This window comes from Pituophis catenifer, unplaced genomic scaffold (genome assembly GCF_029215685.1).
Source record: "Pituophis catenifer annectens isolate HBS135680 unplaced genomic scaffold, rPitCat1.0.hap2 SCAF_7, whole genome shotgun sequence".
Lineage (NCBI taxonomy): Eukaryota > Metazoa > Chordata > Lepidosauria > Squamata > Colubridae > Pituophis > Pituophis catenifer.
Window position 1 is genome coordinate 73303095 of NW_027256887.1, and position 20355 is coordinate 73323449.

General features: G+C 37.3%; 1 protein-coding gene across 1 annotated transcript; it reads right to left on the bottom strand.

Annotated features, from left to right (window-relative positions):
• Window positions 1–1438: 1438 nt before the first annotated feature.
• STMP1 (short transmembrane mitochondrial protein 1) lies at window positions 1439–12125 on the bottom strand. Its single transcript, XM_070946982.1, has 3 exons — window positions 12046–12125; window positions 4440–4493; window positions 1439–3583 (listed from the first exon to the last, which is right to left on the bottom strand). The coding sequence occupies exons 1-3, from the start codon at window positions 12058–12060 to the stop codon at window positions 3506–3508; spliced, it is 147 nt and encodes a 48-aa protein (XP_070803083.1). The 5' UTR covers window positions 12061–12125; the 3' UTR covers window positions 1439–3505.
• Between the last annotated feature and the right edge of the window lie 8230 nt (window positions 12126–20355).

Genomic DNA, 20355 nt, shown 5'->3' on the forward strand with positions numbered 1-20355 from the left:
TTTTTTGCTATTAAAAGGATTATCTATACATGCTATGGTATTTGATTGTTTTAAGGTCCTATGAGTATTAAATTATTTGGATGTGATCAACTAACGTTCAACGCCTTTGATAGCATGAATTGCCACTTTGACCTTTGTCCAGTGAGAATTCTATTTTTTTTCTAAGGACATACCGTATTTTTCAGAGTATAAGTTGTACCTTTTTCCCCCCTAAAAGAGATTGATAATTTGGGTGCGTCTTATACTCCGAATGTAGCTTTTTCAAAGCTTTTTTCCAGCTCTAACAGGGTGCTAACGAGGTGCCAGTGAGTGATGTGATCTTCCCAGCTTTGCCTGCTCCCTTGACTCTCCATTGTGCTTTAATGAGGCGCTAGTGAGTGAAGCAATCTCTATGTTTTGCTTCAACTCTCAGCTGTTCTTTAGCTTTTTTTCAGCCCTAACCAGGCGCTAGCCGAGTGAAGCAATCTCTCCGTGCTTTGCCTGCTTTTCTCATTGCTGCTTCCTCTCAGCTGTGCCTTAAAAGCTGTTTTTTATCCCCAAGCGGGGGATAAAAAAAACCAGCAAACTAATGTGCTGAAGCTGGCCAGACTAAGGATGCTAGCCAGATGAATACCTGGTAGGCAGATTTGTTTTTTCTATTTTCCTCCCCAAAAGCTAAGCTGCATTTTATACTCTGGTATGTCTTATACTCTGAAAAATACGGTAATTTTGATATCATCAATCCATGTTATTTGTTACCTTCTCTTTCTTCCCCTTCCCTCAATATTCCTAAATATATTTATCTTCTTGTATCACATGCCCAAAATATGTGAATTTTCTAGTTCCAAACAATCACATCAAATGAACAATAAGTCTGCATATAATCCAGAACAGCTGAATCCTTGTTCCTTCTTACCTTAAAATTCATAATTTAAAGACACAAACATTATGGTTTAACAGGTGTGAAATTAATCAACCGCTACTCTAAATTGAATTCCTTTATTCCACAAACTCCACATGTATTTACGAAGTTTACTTATGCTTCTTCCTGGACAGACAGGTAGATAGTCAGATGGATATAAAATATGCACCATGATTACTTCCTTGCATAAAACAAGACTTCTGTTTATTTACTTCAATGTTTCTCAACCTCGCATGCTGGGAGGGGAATTCTGGGAGTTGAAATCCACATATCTTAAAGTTGCTGAGGTTGAAAAACATTGATCTACTTCATCTTTTTTTATAATATAATCTATGTACAATTCACAAAGTATACTGATAGGTAACACACTAATTTATGAAGATATTTCTTGTGCAATCCATACTTTTATTCTAAAACTCCTAGTATTCAAGTCTGTTGTATCTCTTCCGTAAATTGCACAGGAAAACTGTCCTAGAACTTGTGTTGGCTAAGTGGGATTGAAAAAATGTAATTCAAAGAAAAACTGGCAACTCTCAGTGGAAGTGAATAACCAGATTTTATTGTGTACCGTCATGTGTACTGTTTGAACCTTCGTATTTTGCAGACATGAGAAAGAATTTTGCAATTCTTCAAAATTCCTTTTGTAAATTTCAGAAGATAGCCAGAATTATAAAGCTGAGCTCTGCAGACCATGACATAAGGCAATAGTTCCATTGATTTAATGGTAACAAATACGCAATCTAGAGAAACAATTTCGTGCTGTTTATTGTAAAATTAGCACTGATCTCTCAAAGTCTTCCTTTCTGAAAATTTGCATTAATTGGGACAACAGTCCACTTTTCCCTCTACCCATATAAACAAGATTCTGAAAGAGACAAAGAAAAAAGTTCTGATAAAATTAGATTGGTCGGGAAATCAAGCAATTTTACCCAAATACTTTGTATTTTGTAGAAAAGGCAATTGAAAGGATGCCCTAACACTGCATCTATATGTGATGGTCAAAATCTCACTAATGATAATACAAAGAGAATCTTTGTTCTTGCGATCCTAAAAGTCTCATCAAGTTTGATATGATGAATATAATTCCACATAGAGAACTAAAAGTCAAATCAAGGGGAAAAGGTTCTCAATGACATCACTGTCAATTGGACATCTTTTAAACGCTGACATTTCTCACAATAGTTTAGTATTTATTTATTGTCATAATACACACATTTCTGAATGCACATGGTAATCCATAAAGCCATACCCAACATAGTATTGGAGCATTGTTTAACAATTGAAGAAAACAACAAATTCAAGTAATTTTCATGTAAATATATAGTAATCCATTTAGCATAGGACACAAAACTAGAATTCTAGGTTCCACATTAATCTGGCCACAAGCATATTATCTAGTCCATTATTCAACCTTGGGAAGCTAAAACTTGAATTTTGATATTTGTGGTAAGGAAGGGTTTCAGTAGAGTAAGAGACCTGAATTTGGGATAGATTGTTTTAAAATCACACTAACCCTGTTTCATACTGCCAATTTTCAGCATTTCCATCAACAACATTTAATAGAGTGATCGGTCAGAGTAGGATACAAAAACATTTAGAGGGGGCCTACAATAGGTATGCTTACCCCTACATAGGCCATGTAATATCTGCAATGATTGTCCAGCCTCTTCTTAAACATTTATAATGACAGTTACCATCTTTAAATACATGCATCTTTCTTTGTTTCAAGAAAGGGCTACAACAGATACAAGCCAGTAAATTTGCAAAGTTTGATTCATGTTTTCATCATCAGAATGCAAGTGCAGGACTCCATCAATTCCTAGTTATACCAGAATGGTAAACCCTTAAAAACATTATAAACAAAAATACCGACTAAGAATCAGAAGATGAGTACATTTTTGTTGATACATTGCAACAATTCATTTAAGTTGTTCAAATTTTTTAAAAATTTTTTACAATTTTTACAAACAATGGATGAAGCATATTGGCTATCATACCTCTATGAACTGCTCAACATTTTGACATTCAATTTACTGACTATATGCAGACTATACATGTTGCAGGAATGCCCAACAATAAAATAGAAAGGTCATATTTCAGCAACAAGATGGGAATTTTTATCAGACATTTTGTATCTTACAAATAGATACCAATATTTGTAGAGTTAGATCTTTTTTTAGATCAGAATACTTAATGGCATATCTTCATTCTGTTCCTGACTCTTGTTATTACTAAATATAAAGTATTACTGAAACAATACACTGAGAACAAAAGTCCAGTTTGTGTGTGTGTGTGTGTGTGTGTGTGTGTGTGTGTGTGTGTGTGGATGGATGGATGGATGGATAGATGGATGGATAGATAGATAGATAGATAGATAGATAGATAGATAGATAGATAGATAGTAGATAGATATGGGATTTTTTTTTTCTTTTGAATAAAGTCAAGTGCAAGGAGGCCAAATGGATATAGTAACACTAAGCCTGAATGCTTTTTAAGGCCTTCTGAGGTTAGGCCTGGAAGCATTCATTAAAGCCAATAAAGTTTTGACACCTGGATGGTTAAAATATACCATCCATGTTGAATAGTAGGATGCCTAAATCAGCATCATTTATCATTTGGAGGCTTCTTCTTAGCTTCTACGTCTTTCTTGATGTCTTCAATCTTCTTTGCAATGTTCGGAACCTATAAACATATAAAGGAAGTTTACAGAGTCAATTCAAGATAATTTCTGGATCTATGATATATACAGGAAAGAATCTTCTTCTATATTCTAGTCTGCACCATACTCTAGTGTCTTTGCAAGACTGACCACAAATTGATTAATTTAATTTCTGTATTTCAGGCTTTGCTGTTAGAATTAGTAACCATGGAACAATAGACAAATTTTGGTGCCTTCTGGGACAAACGCTTAAGAAAAAAATAGCATTCTAAAACTTGTAATGCAGGTTTCAATGGAAAAGTGTCAAAATATATCACAATTATTTCATGCATGTAAGTAAGAGGAGATTAATGTGGAAACAGAATGAAATGAAGGAATGGATGAAGGAATGTAAAACTGATCTGGACTCTCTTCATTACACAAATCTGAAGCTGCTGGATTGTGGTTATGTAGAAAAATAGGAAATCAATAGCCTTTCAGATATTGCAAGTCCCATCATCTTTGATACTTTTGACCACTGCATAGCCGTGGTGGCACAGTGGTTAGAAGGCAGTACTGCAGGCTACTTCTGTTGACTGCTGCCTGCCTGCAATTTGTCAGTTCAAATCTCACCAGGCTCAAGGTTGACTCAACCTTCCATTCCTTCCGAGGTTGATAAAATGAGGACCCAGATTGTTGGAACAATATGCTGACTCTGTAAACTGCTTAGAGAGGGCTGTAAAGCACTGTGAAGTGGTATATAAGTCTAAACGCTATTGCTGTTGCATTCTAGAAAAAAAATGGGAACTGGAGTTCAGAATCATCTGGTGTTTGACAGGCTCTGCAATGCTCACAAATTCCAAGTCTTAACATAATTTCAAAAGCAGCAAAAATACTTACATCATAATTCTGGGCCAAATACATTCCAACTACATTGCCAACTGCAAAACCGAGCTGGAGAAAGAACAAAAAGGATAACACTGAGGATTTTACTTCTCTTTCTCACCACACATGAAATGTAATTTAAAAATGCAATTCGTTTTCCATTCTATCTTTTAAAACAAATGTTTTGCCAATTTCAGGCCAAAACCTGATTTTCATTAAAGTGTTTATTGTGTTTGTAGCTAATGTTTTTGCCAAACGGTTTGGCTGAATTCCATGTAAACCTACATACAAATAATTCCTCTATTCACCATTTGCAATTTAAACACTGGAATTCTGCAAACAACCAGGCCAGGATTTGGGAAGATCTCAGATAGCATATTCCTAGTAGCAGGTGTGAGAGAAAAAGACAAGGGAAGGGAACTTCCTTTTTCACTGGCATAATTGCCACTTATTTACCTGTCAGCACTTTCTCATGACTGTTTCTACTTCTCTACTTGATAATACCAAAATGACAAACCATGGAGGGATGTCATAACTGGGTAAGTTTTTTGTGGCCTAGAACATACACTTCCTTTAAAACAGCACCCCCAACCTTTGAGGCTTGGTGGCCCGCCTAGGGTAGAAAAAGGGGAACTGGGCCGCACGAACGTGGGGTGGTGAACACACGTGTGCTCAGCTGAACTCATGCAAATGATGGGTCAGCGCACATAAGCATGCACATACCTGCACATGTATATGCACATACCTGCACATGTATATGCACATACCTGCACATACCTGCTGCTCGCATGAGTTGAGCTGCGCAAGCACATGCACATCAGCTCACCTTTCGTACAGCCTTGTTCCGAATAGACCGAAGTGGCACAGTGGTTAGAGAGCAGTACTGCAGGCTATTTCAGCTGACTGCTAGCTGCAGTTCAGTAGTTCAAATCTCATCGGCTCAAGGTTGACTCAGCCTTCCATCCTTCTGAGGTGGGTAAAATGAGGACCCAGATTGTTTGGGGACAAGATGCTGACTCTGTAAACCACTTAGAGAGGGCTGTAAAAGCACTATGAAGCGGTATATAAGTCTAAGTGCCATTGCTATTGCTCGGCCAGGGCCCATTAATGGGTTTGGGACCCCTGCTTTAAAAGACAGTGGGACCTCTCAGAGCCACAGAAGGAATGTCAATGGCCGGGGGTGGGGGGCTGTAAGATTTTAAAAGGGCAAAAAAACTACACTGCAGAGGCAATACACCTGTTTTGCAGCTTGATTTTGCTCCCCTCCCACCAACATACTTCTAGGTGGAGGGAAGCATGCAGCTGGGTACTTCAAGGTTTTGCCTTGGGCCCAACGCTCTTCAACATCTTCATGAATGACCTAGATGAGGGGACTGAAGTAGCACTCATCAAATTTGCAGATGACACCAAACTGGGTAGTGGGGAATGCTAACACTTTGTAAGAGAGACTCAGGAGTCAGAAGGATCCTGACAGACTTGAGCATTGGGCCCTATCCAAAAGATGCAGTTCAGTGATAAGAAAAATAAGATCTGCACAAAGGCAGGAGAAACCAAATGCACAGGTGCAGAGTAGGTGGTACCTGGCTCAACAGCAGTATCGATCAGAGGGAGCTAAGTGTCCTGGTGGGTCACCACAGAGGATTGGGCTAGAAGACTTCCACAGTCCTTTCCAGCCCTATGATTCCATGATTCTATATAAAAAAATCATGCCATAGCATGATCAAGGGGGTATTAGAAAGAAATCAATTGCTTCCAAAGTATATAAAAAGGTAAAGGTTCCCCTCACACATATGTGCTAGTCGTTCCCGACTCTAGGAGGCGGTGCTCATCTCATCAAAGCTGATGAGCCAGCACTGTCCGAAGACGTCTCCGTAGTCATGTGGCCAGCATGACTAAATGTCAAAGGCGCATGGAACGCTGTTACCTTCCCACCAAAGGTGGTCCCTATTTTTCTACTTGCATTTTTTACGTGCTTTCAAATTGCTAGGTTGGCAGAATAGGGACAAGTAATGGGAGCTCACCCCGTTAGGCAGCACTAGGGATTCGAATTGCTGAACTGCCGACCTTTCAATCGACAAGCTCAGCATTTTAGCCACTGAGCCACCGCGATCCCCTCCAAAGTATATACATTCCCTTTTATATTGATGCATACTGGGCCACTCTAATTGGAGCAGCATATAAACCCTAGCTTAATAATACATAGGTAACTAAATCCCTAGATGAAAAAATAATAATAATTACAGGAATTATGTCCCAAAAAAAAACCACAGGAGTTTCACTAAGTACATTCATGGGCATTTCAAAGATGCCTCCATGGAAAACCAAATGGGAGAGTAGTCAAACTAACATGTTAAATGTTGGTGAATGACCATCCATACTAAACTCTGAATCACATAAAAATTTTTTGCTTAACATAGCGTCGTAGTGCAGTCCAGTACGATGTACTATTGTCAATTTGTGGTGGCTTATTCCTGCGCATACAGATTTATCCAATTGTATTCATCTGTTTTCCAAAAACAAGAGTTTTGGACTAATTTAGATGTGCACTTCTTAAATGGTTTCCATCTGGGTAATGAAGTCTTCAAATCTCATAACACTGAAAGAGTAGTGAAACATTAATATAACATTCCGATGTCTGGAGGTTAATTGCTTTTAGCACTTGAGAATCTCAGCTTCAGCCATGAATGAACTGCAGGTTTTACTGACAACCAAGAATAGAAAAAGCTATTAAAAATATGAGCATTAAAATTATGATTGTTTTCAAAAGTCTGCCATTTTATGCCATTCACATCTCATTTCCTGTACAATTTAGTAGATGTGGTGATCAAAAAAAGTGAAGAAAACCCATTTAAAATAATGTACAATGTGATATTAATTTTCATAACCTCATCTGGAGAAGCAGTAACCCTGAATTTTTATTCTTCATTTAATTTAGCCTTCCCCAACAATAAACCATCTAGACATGTTGGACTACAATTCCCACGACTCTGCTTAACAACTAATTCCCACAAAACTGCCAAATAATTTACAAAGACTGTATTACTATTATTCTTCTCTTCCTTACTAGTATCTATCTCTTCCCACTTATTACTATAACTATGCCGCTTGTATCTTTCAATTTATATTGTTTTTATTTGTTTCCTAGTACAATTTGATATCTTATTAGTAACCTTGACTATCACTAAGTGTTGTATCTTTTTATTCTTGATGAATGTATTTTATTCTCCTTATGTACACTGAGAGCATATACACCAAAGACAAATTCCAATCACACTGGGCCAATAAAGAATTCTATTATTCTGTTCTGTTCTGTTCTGTTCTGTTCTGTTCTGTTCTGTTCTATTCTATTCCCCAATCACGTTTCCAAAGACTGACTATGGAAGCTAACAGAAAACTCCACCACTGAGCAAGGATCCCCATGATGCTATAATTCCATTCATGTGCTGATACAACCATATTGAGGAAGGCAATATGCACAAGACTGACACATGGAAATATTCATAGCAATGGGAACGTCTGAGCAGAATCTCAGGGAATCAGATAGAATCACCACTTTCTTCCAGCCAGAGGGGGGGAAAGATACACTTTGAATAATTTATAGACTAATTAAATGAGAAACATTTTCTGCCTTTTTTTTTTTTTTTTTGGACATGCAAAGAACATGCAACCACGGAGATTTGCAGTGGCAGCCTCTTCTACAAAAACATGCTTGGTTTTGAGACTTCTCATCTTTCTCTCTGAAACTCAACACTGACCATTCATCATCCTCACATAATACCATACTATTGTTTTCAGGATGGATACTGAAACGTTTACTTTTCTAGAGATAAGTATTTTACTTCTCCAAGAAGTCCAGTTTGTTCCTGTTACAGCAAACTTGGCTCTCTTGTTTCAAGGTTGAAAGTATAAAATACACACTGGAATTGTTCCACCAAGTGGTGGATGGAAAACTTGACTGCACTCGTATTTTTTTGACATGCTTTCTGGAATTTTGCAATGGAATCAGTTTTTACACAAAAATGCAAGACAGACCTCAAAATTCCATATGAGAACAACAGGGCCTTCTATTTAATTGGCTCTGACAATGAGACACACATTCTTATATCCATTGTACTCTGAAGATACAAGAATTTTCTTCTTTGTCTCTGATCTGTATTCCCACTTCCTATTTATTTCTATTATTCTGACATATAATTTCACACTCCCCCTTTCTATTCATTTATCATGAAATAGTTCAGCTTCTTTCAGCTCTTCAAAGTTTGTCCCAGTTTGGCTGGCTTCCATTCTGGGAATGGAAAGACAAACTATTCTCAATGCTAAAATTCCAGAGTTAGCTGGGAAATTTGATTATAGACTAGAGTCTCCAAAAATTTACAGACACTGATGATAACAGAATATCAGAGTTAGGAGGGATCTTGGAGGTCTTCTAGTCTAACCCTCTGCTCAAGCAGGAGACTGTATACCAGAGATACCAGTCAAACTCAAGGCCCGGGACCCGGATCCAGCCTGTGGGGTGCTTAGATCTGGCCCACGGGGCTGCCCTGGAAACAGCAAAGGACCAGCCCGCAGTGCCTCTGCCAATGAAAATGGAGCTCAGGAAGACAATGGGCAACCCTCACAAGCTCCATTTTTGCTGTCAGAGGGTTGCAGGAGGCCGTTGCAGCCAAAAACAGAGCTCGGGAGTCCATTTTTGCTGGCAGAGCGCTTGGACCACCACAGGCACCCCCGACATGAATGATGTTGAGCTGGCCACGCCCACCCTGCCACACACACCCTGCCCCCCCCCGAGGTCAAACACAACCCTGATGCGACCCTCAACGAAATCGAGTTTGACACCCCTGCTCTATACCATTTCAGACAAGTGGTTGTTCAATCTCTTCTTTTAAAATTATAAAAATAAAATGTTCTACTCCCGTGTTTTACAACATGGGCATTTTCCAGATGCATGAAATTCAATTCTGGGGAATTCTGGGAACTAAAGTTCACATATGTAGACTTTGCCCCAGGGGAACTGCAGTGCAGTTGGCATTGTGTCTTCTAATTCTTATTGTATTTTGATGTGGATTTTATGCCCAATTCATATCTTATATACATATTATTCAAAATAAATCCAGTGGAATTGTATAGCATTTATTTCAAAAGCTAGTCTTAATTATATCATCCCCAGGGAAATAGAGAAAAGAAATATTAGCCACAATCCTGATTAACTCCACACTTCTTAAAATAAGAATTCATATTAAAAAGGCAGATTAAAAATACTATTACGATATTCGTTTACATCAACCTTATATGTAGATCTCAATAGTTTCTACAAGAATCTGATCTGATTATGATCTTTTGGAAAATGTAGTCTTATTTATTTGTTGTATTTCTATATTGTTAAAATATAAGCAATTATAATGACTTACTACTACAGGTAGATCCAGTCGTTGGATCTACCAACGACTTAACAAACCAGAGTTTAGCACATTAAGTTTCATAGAATCTGAATTTCATAGAATCAAAAGCCTTTTAAAAAGTTGCAAATATGATTTTTTTACAGAACATCAAGAACCACCAATTTTGCAGGATGATGGTAGAAGTCTTCCTGCCCAGGCTTCTAAGTTATTCTAAACTTGGGCAGGAAAAACCAGATGCATGAATAAGTGGTACCTGGATTTAGCAATAGTATTACCAAAAAGGATCTGAGATGAAAATGAGCCAGCAATGCGTTGCAGCTGCCAAAAAAACACAACAAAGTTTTGGGCTGCATCCACAAAATTGGTGTTACGATTACTATACCGCTCTGTGTTATACTGGTCAGGCCACACCTAAACCACTATATCTAATTGTGGTCACCGTAATACAAGGATACTGAAGAACTGTGAGTGTAGAGAAGAGCAACAAACAAAGTAAAGAGCTTGGAGACTAAATTCTATGATGAATGATTAGTTTAATCTAGAGAAGAAAAGGCTGAGAGAGATGACAGCAATCTTCTAATACATGAAGGGATTTCACAGAATAGTAAGTGTTGATTTCCTCTCCAAGACTAAGACAAGAACCAATGAATGGAAGCTTAACAGAAAGAGACCCAAATTTGAAAGAAGGATGAATTTCCCGACTGTGCAAGCTATTAAGCAGTGCAACAGCCCACTTCCTGAAATTGTGGTTGCTCCATCACTGGAGATTTCCAAGAAAAGGTTGGGAAAAGTTTGTATGATGATTGCACTTTTTCTAGTAAGGTTCTACATTTAGGCAAGAAAAACAAAATGCACAGGTATAATATATGTGGTACCTTGCTCAATAGTAATAACTGTAAGAGGGATCTTGGGAGTCCTAGTGGACAACCATTTAGATATGCGCCAGCAGTGTGCAGCAGCTGCCAAAAAAGCCAACACAGTTCTAGGCTGCATAAACAGAGGGGTAGAATCAAGATCACGTGAAGTGTTAATACCACTTTATAATGCCTTGGTAAGGCCACACTTGGAATACTGCATCCAGTTTTGGTCGCCATGATGTGAAAAAGATGTTGAGACTCTAGTAAGAGTGCAGAGAAGAGCAACAAAGATGATTAGGGAACTGGAGGCTAAAACATATGAAGAATGGTTGCTGGAACTGGATATATCTAGTCTGATGAAAAGAAGGACTAAGGGAGACATGATAGCAGTGTTCCAATATCTCAGGGGTTGCCACAAAGAAGGAGTCAAACTATTCTTCAAAGCACCTGAGGGTAGAACAAGAAGCAATGGATGGAAACTAATCAAGGAGAGAAGCAATTTAGAACTAAGGAGAAATTTCCTGACAGTTAGAACAATTAATCAGTGGAACAATTTGCCTCCAGAAGTTGTGAATGCTCCAACACTGGGAGTTTTTAAGAAGATGTTGGATAACCATTTGTCTGAAGTGGTGTAGGGTTTCCTGCCTAAGCAAGGGGTTGGACTAAAAGACCTCCAAGGTCCCTTCCAACTCTGTTATTCTATTCTATTCTATTCTATTCTATTCTATTCTATTCTATTCTATTCTATTCTATTCTATTCTATTCTTCAAAAAGTAGGAACATATAAAGAATATAGAGGAAATGAAGGTGTGGTTAGGGGGAAAGCAACAAATTATTTTTTGTTGGGATGCTTACAACCTAAGTTTACAACCCATCATTGGAAAGAAGCTCCACAGTTAAGATTCGCATGGAAGTTAAGCTCAAGAAACAGCACAAAGCTTATAGGATTTAAAGTCCAACATCCCTAAAGCGCATTTTCCGATTTTCAGGAGGTTGGCTTAAATTACATCTGACAAGAAGGACTAGTAACACGAGGAACTATCTGTACTTCTAAAACTGGAAGGTGGGAGGCTATATTTAAATAAATTGCACCGACTCTCTCGGGTGGTTTTTTTTTTTTTTTTTTTTTTTTGTTGGGCAGATCCCCCCCCCCAAAAAAAAGCCTTCCTTCGGGAAAGTTTTTGTGCTTTTTTTTTTTTTTTTAAGTTCCAGTCCCTGGAGCATTCCCGTTCGAGAGCCACTGAGACTTGACCCTGCATAGCTTTTCCAAACCACCCAAACTCGGCCGGGCATCGCCACCTAAAAATTATCCTTTTTGCATCGCTCCCCTCAGCCGGGCCGTCCCACCCTTTGCCAAAGTCTTACCAAAAACTGAAACATGGTTGCCAGCTGTCACTCCCCGTCCCTTCCAAGCGGAAGGGAAGATTTACAGCTGATTACTTTTTTTTCTCTCTCTTCCGGATCCCCGCCTTCCTTACTGCGTTCGCTTCTCGCATTGGCCGAATGGCTTGATGGGCTCCTCCCTTTTCCAATACCTATTTCCTTCCCTTCCTTTTTTTTTTTTTTTTGCCCCGTTTCAGGTTGCCCTCCCTTCCGAGGGCAAGCTAAAGACGCTGTTGGCTTTGGGGGGCGGGAGGGCGGCGTTATATATTGCAATGTATTCGGAAGCAGCCGCCGCTCCTGCCGTGCAGCGATTGATGGAGAATTTGTTCAGGGTGCAAAACTGAGCAGAAAGTCCCTTTGGGAAATAGAGAAGGCTCAGGCGTCATGTCACTCAAGGCGATCGTGTTTGATTCCCCCTGATGTCAGTGGAGAAATAAAACAGCTAAAAGGAAGCTTAGTGTGCAAGGGTGTTGGAAAGCCCTGTTGAATATAGCAATACTTGAGAAATGGCTATAGGTTTGATCGAAATCCTGAAGATTAGTCATATATATATTTATTAATGTGATTTATATGCCGCCCTATCTCCAGCCGGACTCAGGGCAGCTCACAACAGTAAAAAACATCTAATGAAAAAGTTAAAAAGACATTGAATCCAAATCAATTTCATATAGGAATAATAACAACTCTGGTATAATAATATTTTCCCCCTCTTTTATAAAAGATTTTTAAAATTTTAAATATCTTTTAGTATTTTATATATTCAATTTTAAATTGGTTTTAAAAGTTTGGGATTTTAAATTTGTCGGGGCCAAAATTATTTAATTCGATTTTATTCTATTTTTAAATTTTGTATTGTATGTGTTTTTATTGTTTGGCTGTGCACCGCCCTGAGTCCTTCGGGAGTAGGGCGGTATAGAAATCTAATAAAATGAAATGAAATGAAATGAAATGAAATAATCCTGTTTTCCTGTTTAACAGAGAGTAAGCACCATTGATCTGCCCACCAGCCTTCCCAAATTATTATTGTTGTTGTTGTTGTTGTTATTGTTATTGTTAAAATATGAAACTCAGTCAACTGAACATTCAAAAATGCATCACAAATACCATTGACTGGCGCTAATGGTTAATAAGGGTTGCTGCCAGTGTCCTAAGTATCAACCAAGTACCTTCTTAAAATGTACTATGTTCCGAGTAGCGCAGTTTTTTGCAGTTCTGCTGGTGTTATTGCAGGAAGCTGCAATTCCTTGATGTGTTTTGTAAAATTCTTGGACATGGTATGAAGTGCCCTGATGACAATGGGTATCACTGTTACATGTTTCATCCATAGCCATGTAGTTTTGATGGCCAGGTCATGATATTTCATGATTTTTTTTCCAGTTCTTTTTCTTCGATTCTGGCATCTCCTCGTACAGCGATATCAATAAACTGTATTATTGTTATCTTTATTATTATTATTATTATTATTAGTAGTAGTAGTAGTAGTAGTAGTAGTAAAGAAGAGAAGAGAAGAGAATTCAATTCAATTCAATTCAATTCTTTATTGGCCAAGTGTGATTGGACAGGAATCACACTTGGTGCACACTTGATTGACAGGAATTTGTCTTGGTGCATGTGGTTTGAGTTGATGCAGAACAGATACCTGAGCCTTAAAAATGTTCATGTTTTGAACAGAGCACGACATACTTAAGAGATGAACTATCAAATGAAAGAAATTTAAAGACATTGAGATTCTGTAATATGTTACATCAGTCTCGAATGTTCAGGAAAATAATGCCAATTCTGTTAAGAAAAGAAAAAAGTTCAGTCATTTGTTCTGCTATATCATTTATTTATTTATTTAATTAATTATTTTGTCAACAAATACAAGAAAACAAGTATCAGTATAGACATAGACATGGACACATGAAAAAAATGGCACAAATAAATGGATATAAATAAGCAAAACATAACCATAAACACATAAAATGAGTACATATAAATGGGGACAGTAGGACAGGGATGGTAGGCACACTGGTGCGCTTATGCACACCCTCTTAGGGACCTCTTAAGAAACGTGTAAGGTCCACAGTAGACAGTTTAAGGTAAAAGGTATGTGGGTTAGAGAAACTAACAACAGGATCACGTAGAGTTTCCAGACATTTACTGCTCTATTGCTGTAGTCGTATTTTCTGCAATCAAGATTAGAGCGGATTACGTTTAGTTCGTATCTATTGACAGCCCTTGTGTTATTGTGGTTGAAATTAAAGTACTCATTTATAGGTAGGACGTTATGGTAGATAATCTTGTGTACTAAGCTTAGGTCGGAATGTAGACGGCGTAGTTCAAGGTTATCGGGCCTAAAATTTCAAGCCTGGTGGCATAAGGAATTTTATTGCGAGCAGAGGAGTTGAGTACTCTTCTTGTAAAATACCTCTGGACCCTCTCTAATGTATTAATGTCCGAAATACAGTGTGGGTTCCAGGTAGGTGCGCAGTGTTCAAGGATAGGTCTGGAAAAGGTTTTTGTATGCCCTAGTTAGAAGTATAGCGTTACCAGAGAGAAAACATGGTAAAATAAGGTTGACAACTCTTAATGCCTTTTTAACAATGTTGTTACAATGAGCTCTGGGGCTTAGATCTTTTGAAATGAATACTCCTAGGTCCTTGACTGAGTGTGGGTCATTTTTTAGATTGTTTCCGCCCAGCTTGTATTTGATGTTCTGATTTTTATTGCCAATATGCAGGACTGAACATTTGTTAACAGAGATTTGTAGTTTCCAATTGTTTGACCATTCAGATACATAATCTAGGTCATTTTGTAGGGTAGTAGAATTGTCTGTGGTGTTAAATAGTTTTACATCATCGGCAAAGAGGTCACAGCTGCTTATAATATGAACACAAAGGTCATTTATATAAAGCAGAAAGAGTGTTGGTCCTAGAACCCTGCCTTGGGGAACACCACTGTTAACTTGTGCAGGATTTGATATAGCGTTTCCAATTTTAACTACTTGTTGCCTGTTTGATAGGGATGTAGCTATCCACTTGTGCAAAGATCCATAAATGCTGTAAGAACTTAGTTTTAACAGAAGTTTGTCATGTATCGCTGAATCAAAGGCTTTGCAGAAGTCTATGTAGATTGCATCTATTGCTTTACCCTGGTTGAGTTGAGAGGTCCAAATGTTTTTGCAATGTATGAGTTGCAGATTACGTGACAAATTTTTCCTGAAACCAAATTGCTTTGAAATCAAATCATCATTACATTTTTTCTTAATCTTAAAATTAATTTTTACTTGATATAAAATGCATATTTGATTGCATTTTATTCTAAGTAAAGATTAAGAAAAAAAAGAGTTTAATAATTAATTTAATTACACTTTAATTACACAGGTTATTATACATGTATAACTGACCTAGCCAGTCAAGGAAAATGAGAAATAATTCTAGTGTAGCAATAGAAAATACATTAATTTTGTATATTCCGTGTAAATGCATTCTATGAAATGAACACAAGATGGCACCTCACATCCACGTTAGTTGATTTTTTATTTCACGTTTCTTTTATTTAGTAGGGTGATAGGGATAAAGAGAAACTGTTTGAAAACTACAATTCTGTAAAAAAAAATATGTATTGAACTTTAAAAAAGAAAAGAAAACTAAAGAAATGCTTTCAAACAGTCCACTTCTGGTTCTAGTTCCATTTCTGGGTAATTCATCATAATTTTTTTAAAAAAATATATCAATGCCTGATATTCCACAAATATCAGGCATTGAAGTTTCCAAGTTTCATTCAGTGTTTTCATCCTTATTTTTGTTGTAGTAATTCTGTAAATAGGTTCTGAAAGGGTCCTTGGAATCCAATCCATTGAGCTTCTCAGTTAAGTATTAGGATAGTGCACTGCATGGATTCAAGCCATTGTGTTCCAGTATATCCACTGCATAATTCATGCAGTGCACTGCATAAAGATGTCAATTTCTAATGTATATTAGAAATATATAATGTATACCGCATATAAAAGTACATCTGAATATTTTCCTCAAGAAGTACCAGACTTCTCTTAAAACAAGTTATGTGCTGATATTTTGGATTGAAGACATTAGATGGCGCTGTTTTTCTTCTTAAACTAATTGAACAGCTTTTCTAAGGTACAGTAAGAACATTTGTAGCTCTTTTTAACTTCGTAATTTTGTGTGTCTTTATAATCCAATTAGGAATTTAGTCACAGTTTAAGAAAAGCCTTTTCTTTTTTTATGACAGTTTATTTCAGTTACTAAGTTACTTGTTTTAACTTAGAAGGACAATAACTCAACAGTTACTTTGATCACTAAAGTATTTTGAACAAATACTTTACTTATTTACTTATAACAAATACTTATGCAAAGTCCTCCTGAAAACATTCCGTAGGAAGCTCCTCTGGATTTTTCTCCTGAAACTTCTGAACTACTTTCCAGCCCAGAATTTCCTTATTATAGTTCTTCATTGACATTTGAGAAGAAGAAAAAACACTATTAATTTATGTCCTTTAAGTTATTGTAAATTAACTAACTCTCTATGGAAAAATTACCACTTAAATAAACATTTACAGAAAATAAGTATGCAATATCCAACTACAAAAATCAATGTAGAAAACAGATATTAATACTATTCAAAACATGGATAAAATAAAATGTAACAATCCTAATAAATTAACTAGTGTGGTTATAAAGAAGAAAAAAGTTAATTATTTTACATTATTATAATACCACTGTAATTATTACAGCTCTATAAAAGTTATAACAACATAATTCTTAACAAAGTTTATTTATTAAATGTATTTATTGATTACATTTTTATGCTGCCCATCTCCCATATAAGGCGACTCTGGGCACTCACAGGTTATAAAAGTTAAACTTTAATCACATAAAATCATGTTGATTAATGTTCTCTCTGCTGATAAAGAGCTAATTCCAAAGCTGAGAATCAACCAATTTTGTTAACCAACTTATACACAAGTGCCAAGGGACACAGTGGCTCAGTGGCTAAGACGCTGAGCTTGTCAATCAGAAAGTTGGCAGTTCAGCGGTTCAAATCCCTAGTGCTGCATAACGGAGTGAGCTCCTATTACTTGTCCCAGCTGCTGCCAACCTAGCAGTTTGAAAGCACATAAAAAATGCAAGTAGAAAAATAGATACCACCTTTGGTGGGAAGGTAGCAGCATTCCGTGCGCCTTTGGCCTTTAGTCATGCTGGTCACATGACCACGGAGACGTCTTCGGACAGCGCTGGCTCATCAGCTTCAAAACGGAGATGAGCACCGCCCCCTAGAGTTGGGAACGATGAGTACACATGTGCGGGGAAACCTTTACATTACACAAGTGCCAACACATATTTGTCAATTGCCTAACCAGACTACATCACAATTCTTGATAACAAACACATTTTTTTGGGGGGTTGTTATTCCATTCCATTTTCAGTTCTAACATATTAATGCACAGAAAGATGTATTATAGGAGAAATTATAGATTGGACAGGACCACATGATTCCGCCAATGCAGTATTTTTCAAACTTGGCCACTTGAAGATGTGTGGCCTTCAATTCCCAGAATTCCCCAGCCAGAATACCAGGAGTTGAAGTTCACACATTTTAAAGTTGTTAAGGTTAAGAAACACTGGTCTGAAGAGATGAGCTGCAGAGGAAAATAAGAGTTCCAGTAGCTTACAGCTTGAGGCTTAAATAATTTGTTTATTTGTCCTAAGGCCATTATAAAAGAATTAATTCAAAGTGCTATTTTTTTAGATAAAAACTTGAACAATCTATATAAGGAATACATTGGTATAGCAAATGTGGACATATGGCTGAGCCCATATGTTCAAAGGGTAGATATATTTCTCACCAGAAACTCATTAGAACTTCACACTCTGGCCTTACTTCCTGCTTTGAGATAGTTAATAATTATGGCTTCTAGGGAGTGTCTCACAGGGCCCCTCATTCTTAACCCCAGTGTGAAAGCGACATTGGATTCTCCGTTCCTTATGATGCCTTTCTTTGCCATTACAAGTCAAAGAACAAAAACTGAAATAATTTCAATAATATCACATCTTGGCAAGGTATCATCACCCCTTCTATCCAGTGGTGGGTTGCCCCCGGTTCGGACCGGTTCGCAAGAACCGGTAGTACAACTGGTGGGAGGCTCTGCCCACCACCTCGGATATCGTCATCTGTGCATGCACAGAAGCTTCTGCGCGATCCCGTTACGAACCGGTAGTAAAGGTAAGTAGAACTCATCCCTGCTTCTATCTCTCCTTGGGAAATACTCTCAAAAGAGATTAACAAAAACCATACTTTACCTATTAAAACCCATCCAGTGCTTGGGGAAAAAAAAATACCTAGCTGCCCAGTTGTGATGAGCTGCTTATCAATGATTTAAAACATAAAACATTAAAAGCATAAATCAAAGAAAATATGTTCCAGCAGACCATTGCCAGAAGAAATATCCATCTTGGTTCGTTTCCAAGTGAAGAACAAGACATTGGATTCATGGAAGTTGTTCGGAAAGATGGTTTTTAATGGTGGACAGGACCACATGGCTTGAGGTCCTAGGGTTGAAAAGGGAAGAGATGCTGAGAGTGCCCCGGTTTTATGCCCTCTCTGGGCTTTTGAATTTGAGCTTGTATTCTGATTGGTTGTCAGACTTCCATGGGGCCATGCAGGGGCAACTCTGTAGGCTGTCTGGAGTCCCAGGCTTGGTTGACTCTTGCTGGGTGATGATGTAAAGAAAGGACTTTGGTATTCCTATTATGGCCGTGCCAGAAGAAGGTAGAATAGACTGGCCCAGGCCTTATGGCCCATTGACAAAGGTGTGGGGGTGAGTTTCTGTCTCCCTTTTAGGGGAAATATTCTGCTCTTTTAATATTTCCTAAAATATACTGCTCAAAAAAATAAAGGGAACACAAGCAAAAGACATCCGAGATCTGAATGAATGAAATAGCCTTATTAAATACTTTGTTCTTTACATACAGTAGTTTATACACTGCTCAAACAACTAAAGGGAACACAAAACTACTGTATGTAACGAACAAAGTATTTAATAAGGGTATTTTGTTCATTCAGATCTTGGATGTCTTCTGCTTGTGTTCCCTTTATTTTTTTGAGCAGTGTATTTCATTTTCCTAGGAGAGGGGTGGGTGCTAACTTCCTACACCTTAAGACTGTGCTGTTTTGCTCCATAATAAGATGAGACAGAGAGTTCCAAGTGGATATGACCAATTACAGGAAGATTTTACAAAGATGTGAGGTCTTCACGAGCAGCCTGAAGTACTGTATGAAATAAAAGCAATGTCCTAACTTGGACAGAGAAATAATAACATGAGACAATGAGATGTCAGAATCACATAGAAAATAAATCAAACCTAGAGCAGTATTTCTGGCTAGACAGCAACAGAATTGGAAGATTCCAGAAACAAATATTTCATCTACTCCATTTAATAGACTTCCTCCAGCATTTGAGGGAAGATTGCACCTCAATTATAGGCTGCTGAGGAGATAGTAAACCCCGCTCCTTTTTCAAGCTCAGTACTCCAGGTTTCCATCTAAGTTCTCTGTAGTTTTGAAAAATTCAACCATTTTTTTTGTCTCCAAGTAGAGGAAGAGAATGGGGATATCTCCATTTTTTATTATTTTGCCTGTTTTGTGGGCTCACTAGTTCTTGGTGTAGACAAGTGTTATTTCTTACAAATGTTCCAATGCATCATTGTTGCTCTCTATCTTTAATTCTAACACTATGAATTCATTTGAAAGCAATCAGTTAGCAATGTCTCCCATAATCACATAGTAACTTATATTTTTACCACTTGCATAATTTACCATTTGCATAATTAATGCAATATACAAAAAAGTATTTCCCCTTATCTTGCTTATGTGCTAATTATTTCATAAAGGAATAATTTCAGCATACTGTATGCTTTGGAGGCCTCCAATGAGATAAGAATCATAACAATTCCTTAAATAAGTTTTTGATTGTAATATATAATATTTTATATTTCTGCACTGAATCAGTGATTTAATGAATCCAATTTTGCCCAAACTGATATAAATTGTTGTGATAATACCAAGCAATTATGACTGTAAATATGTTTGTATCTTAATTAATAATATGTCTAAATTTTCGCATAATTGGTTACCTTCATCCCCCTCCTACTCTAATATGAATTACTAAATCTAATAGAACTGACATTAAGACTTGATTCTAAGAACATAGTCCACAGAGTAAATCCCATTGATTTTAGGATTATAATTCCTTACAAAAGTTAGTACCACATTCAAAATTTGAGTTTCTCT

Coding starts and splice junctions, on each gene's coding strand:
- STMP1 (XM_070946982.1), bottom strand. Junction 3,584..4,439: donor ATTTGGCCCAGAATTATGAT/GTAAGTATTTTT, acceptor ATATGTTTATAG/GTTCCGAACATTGCAAAGAA.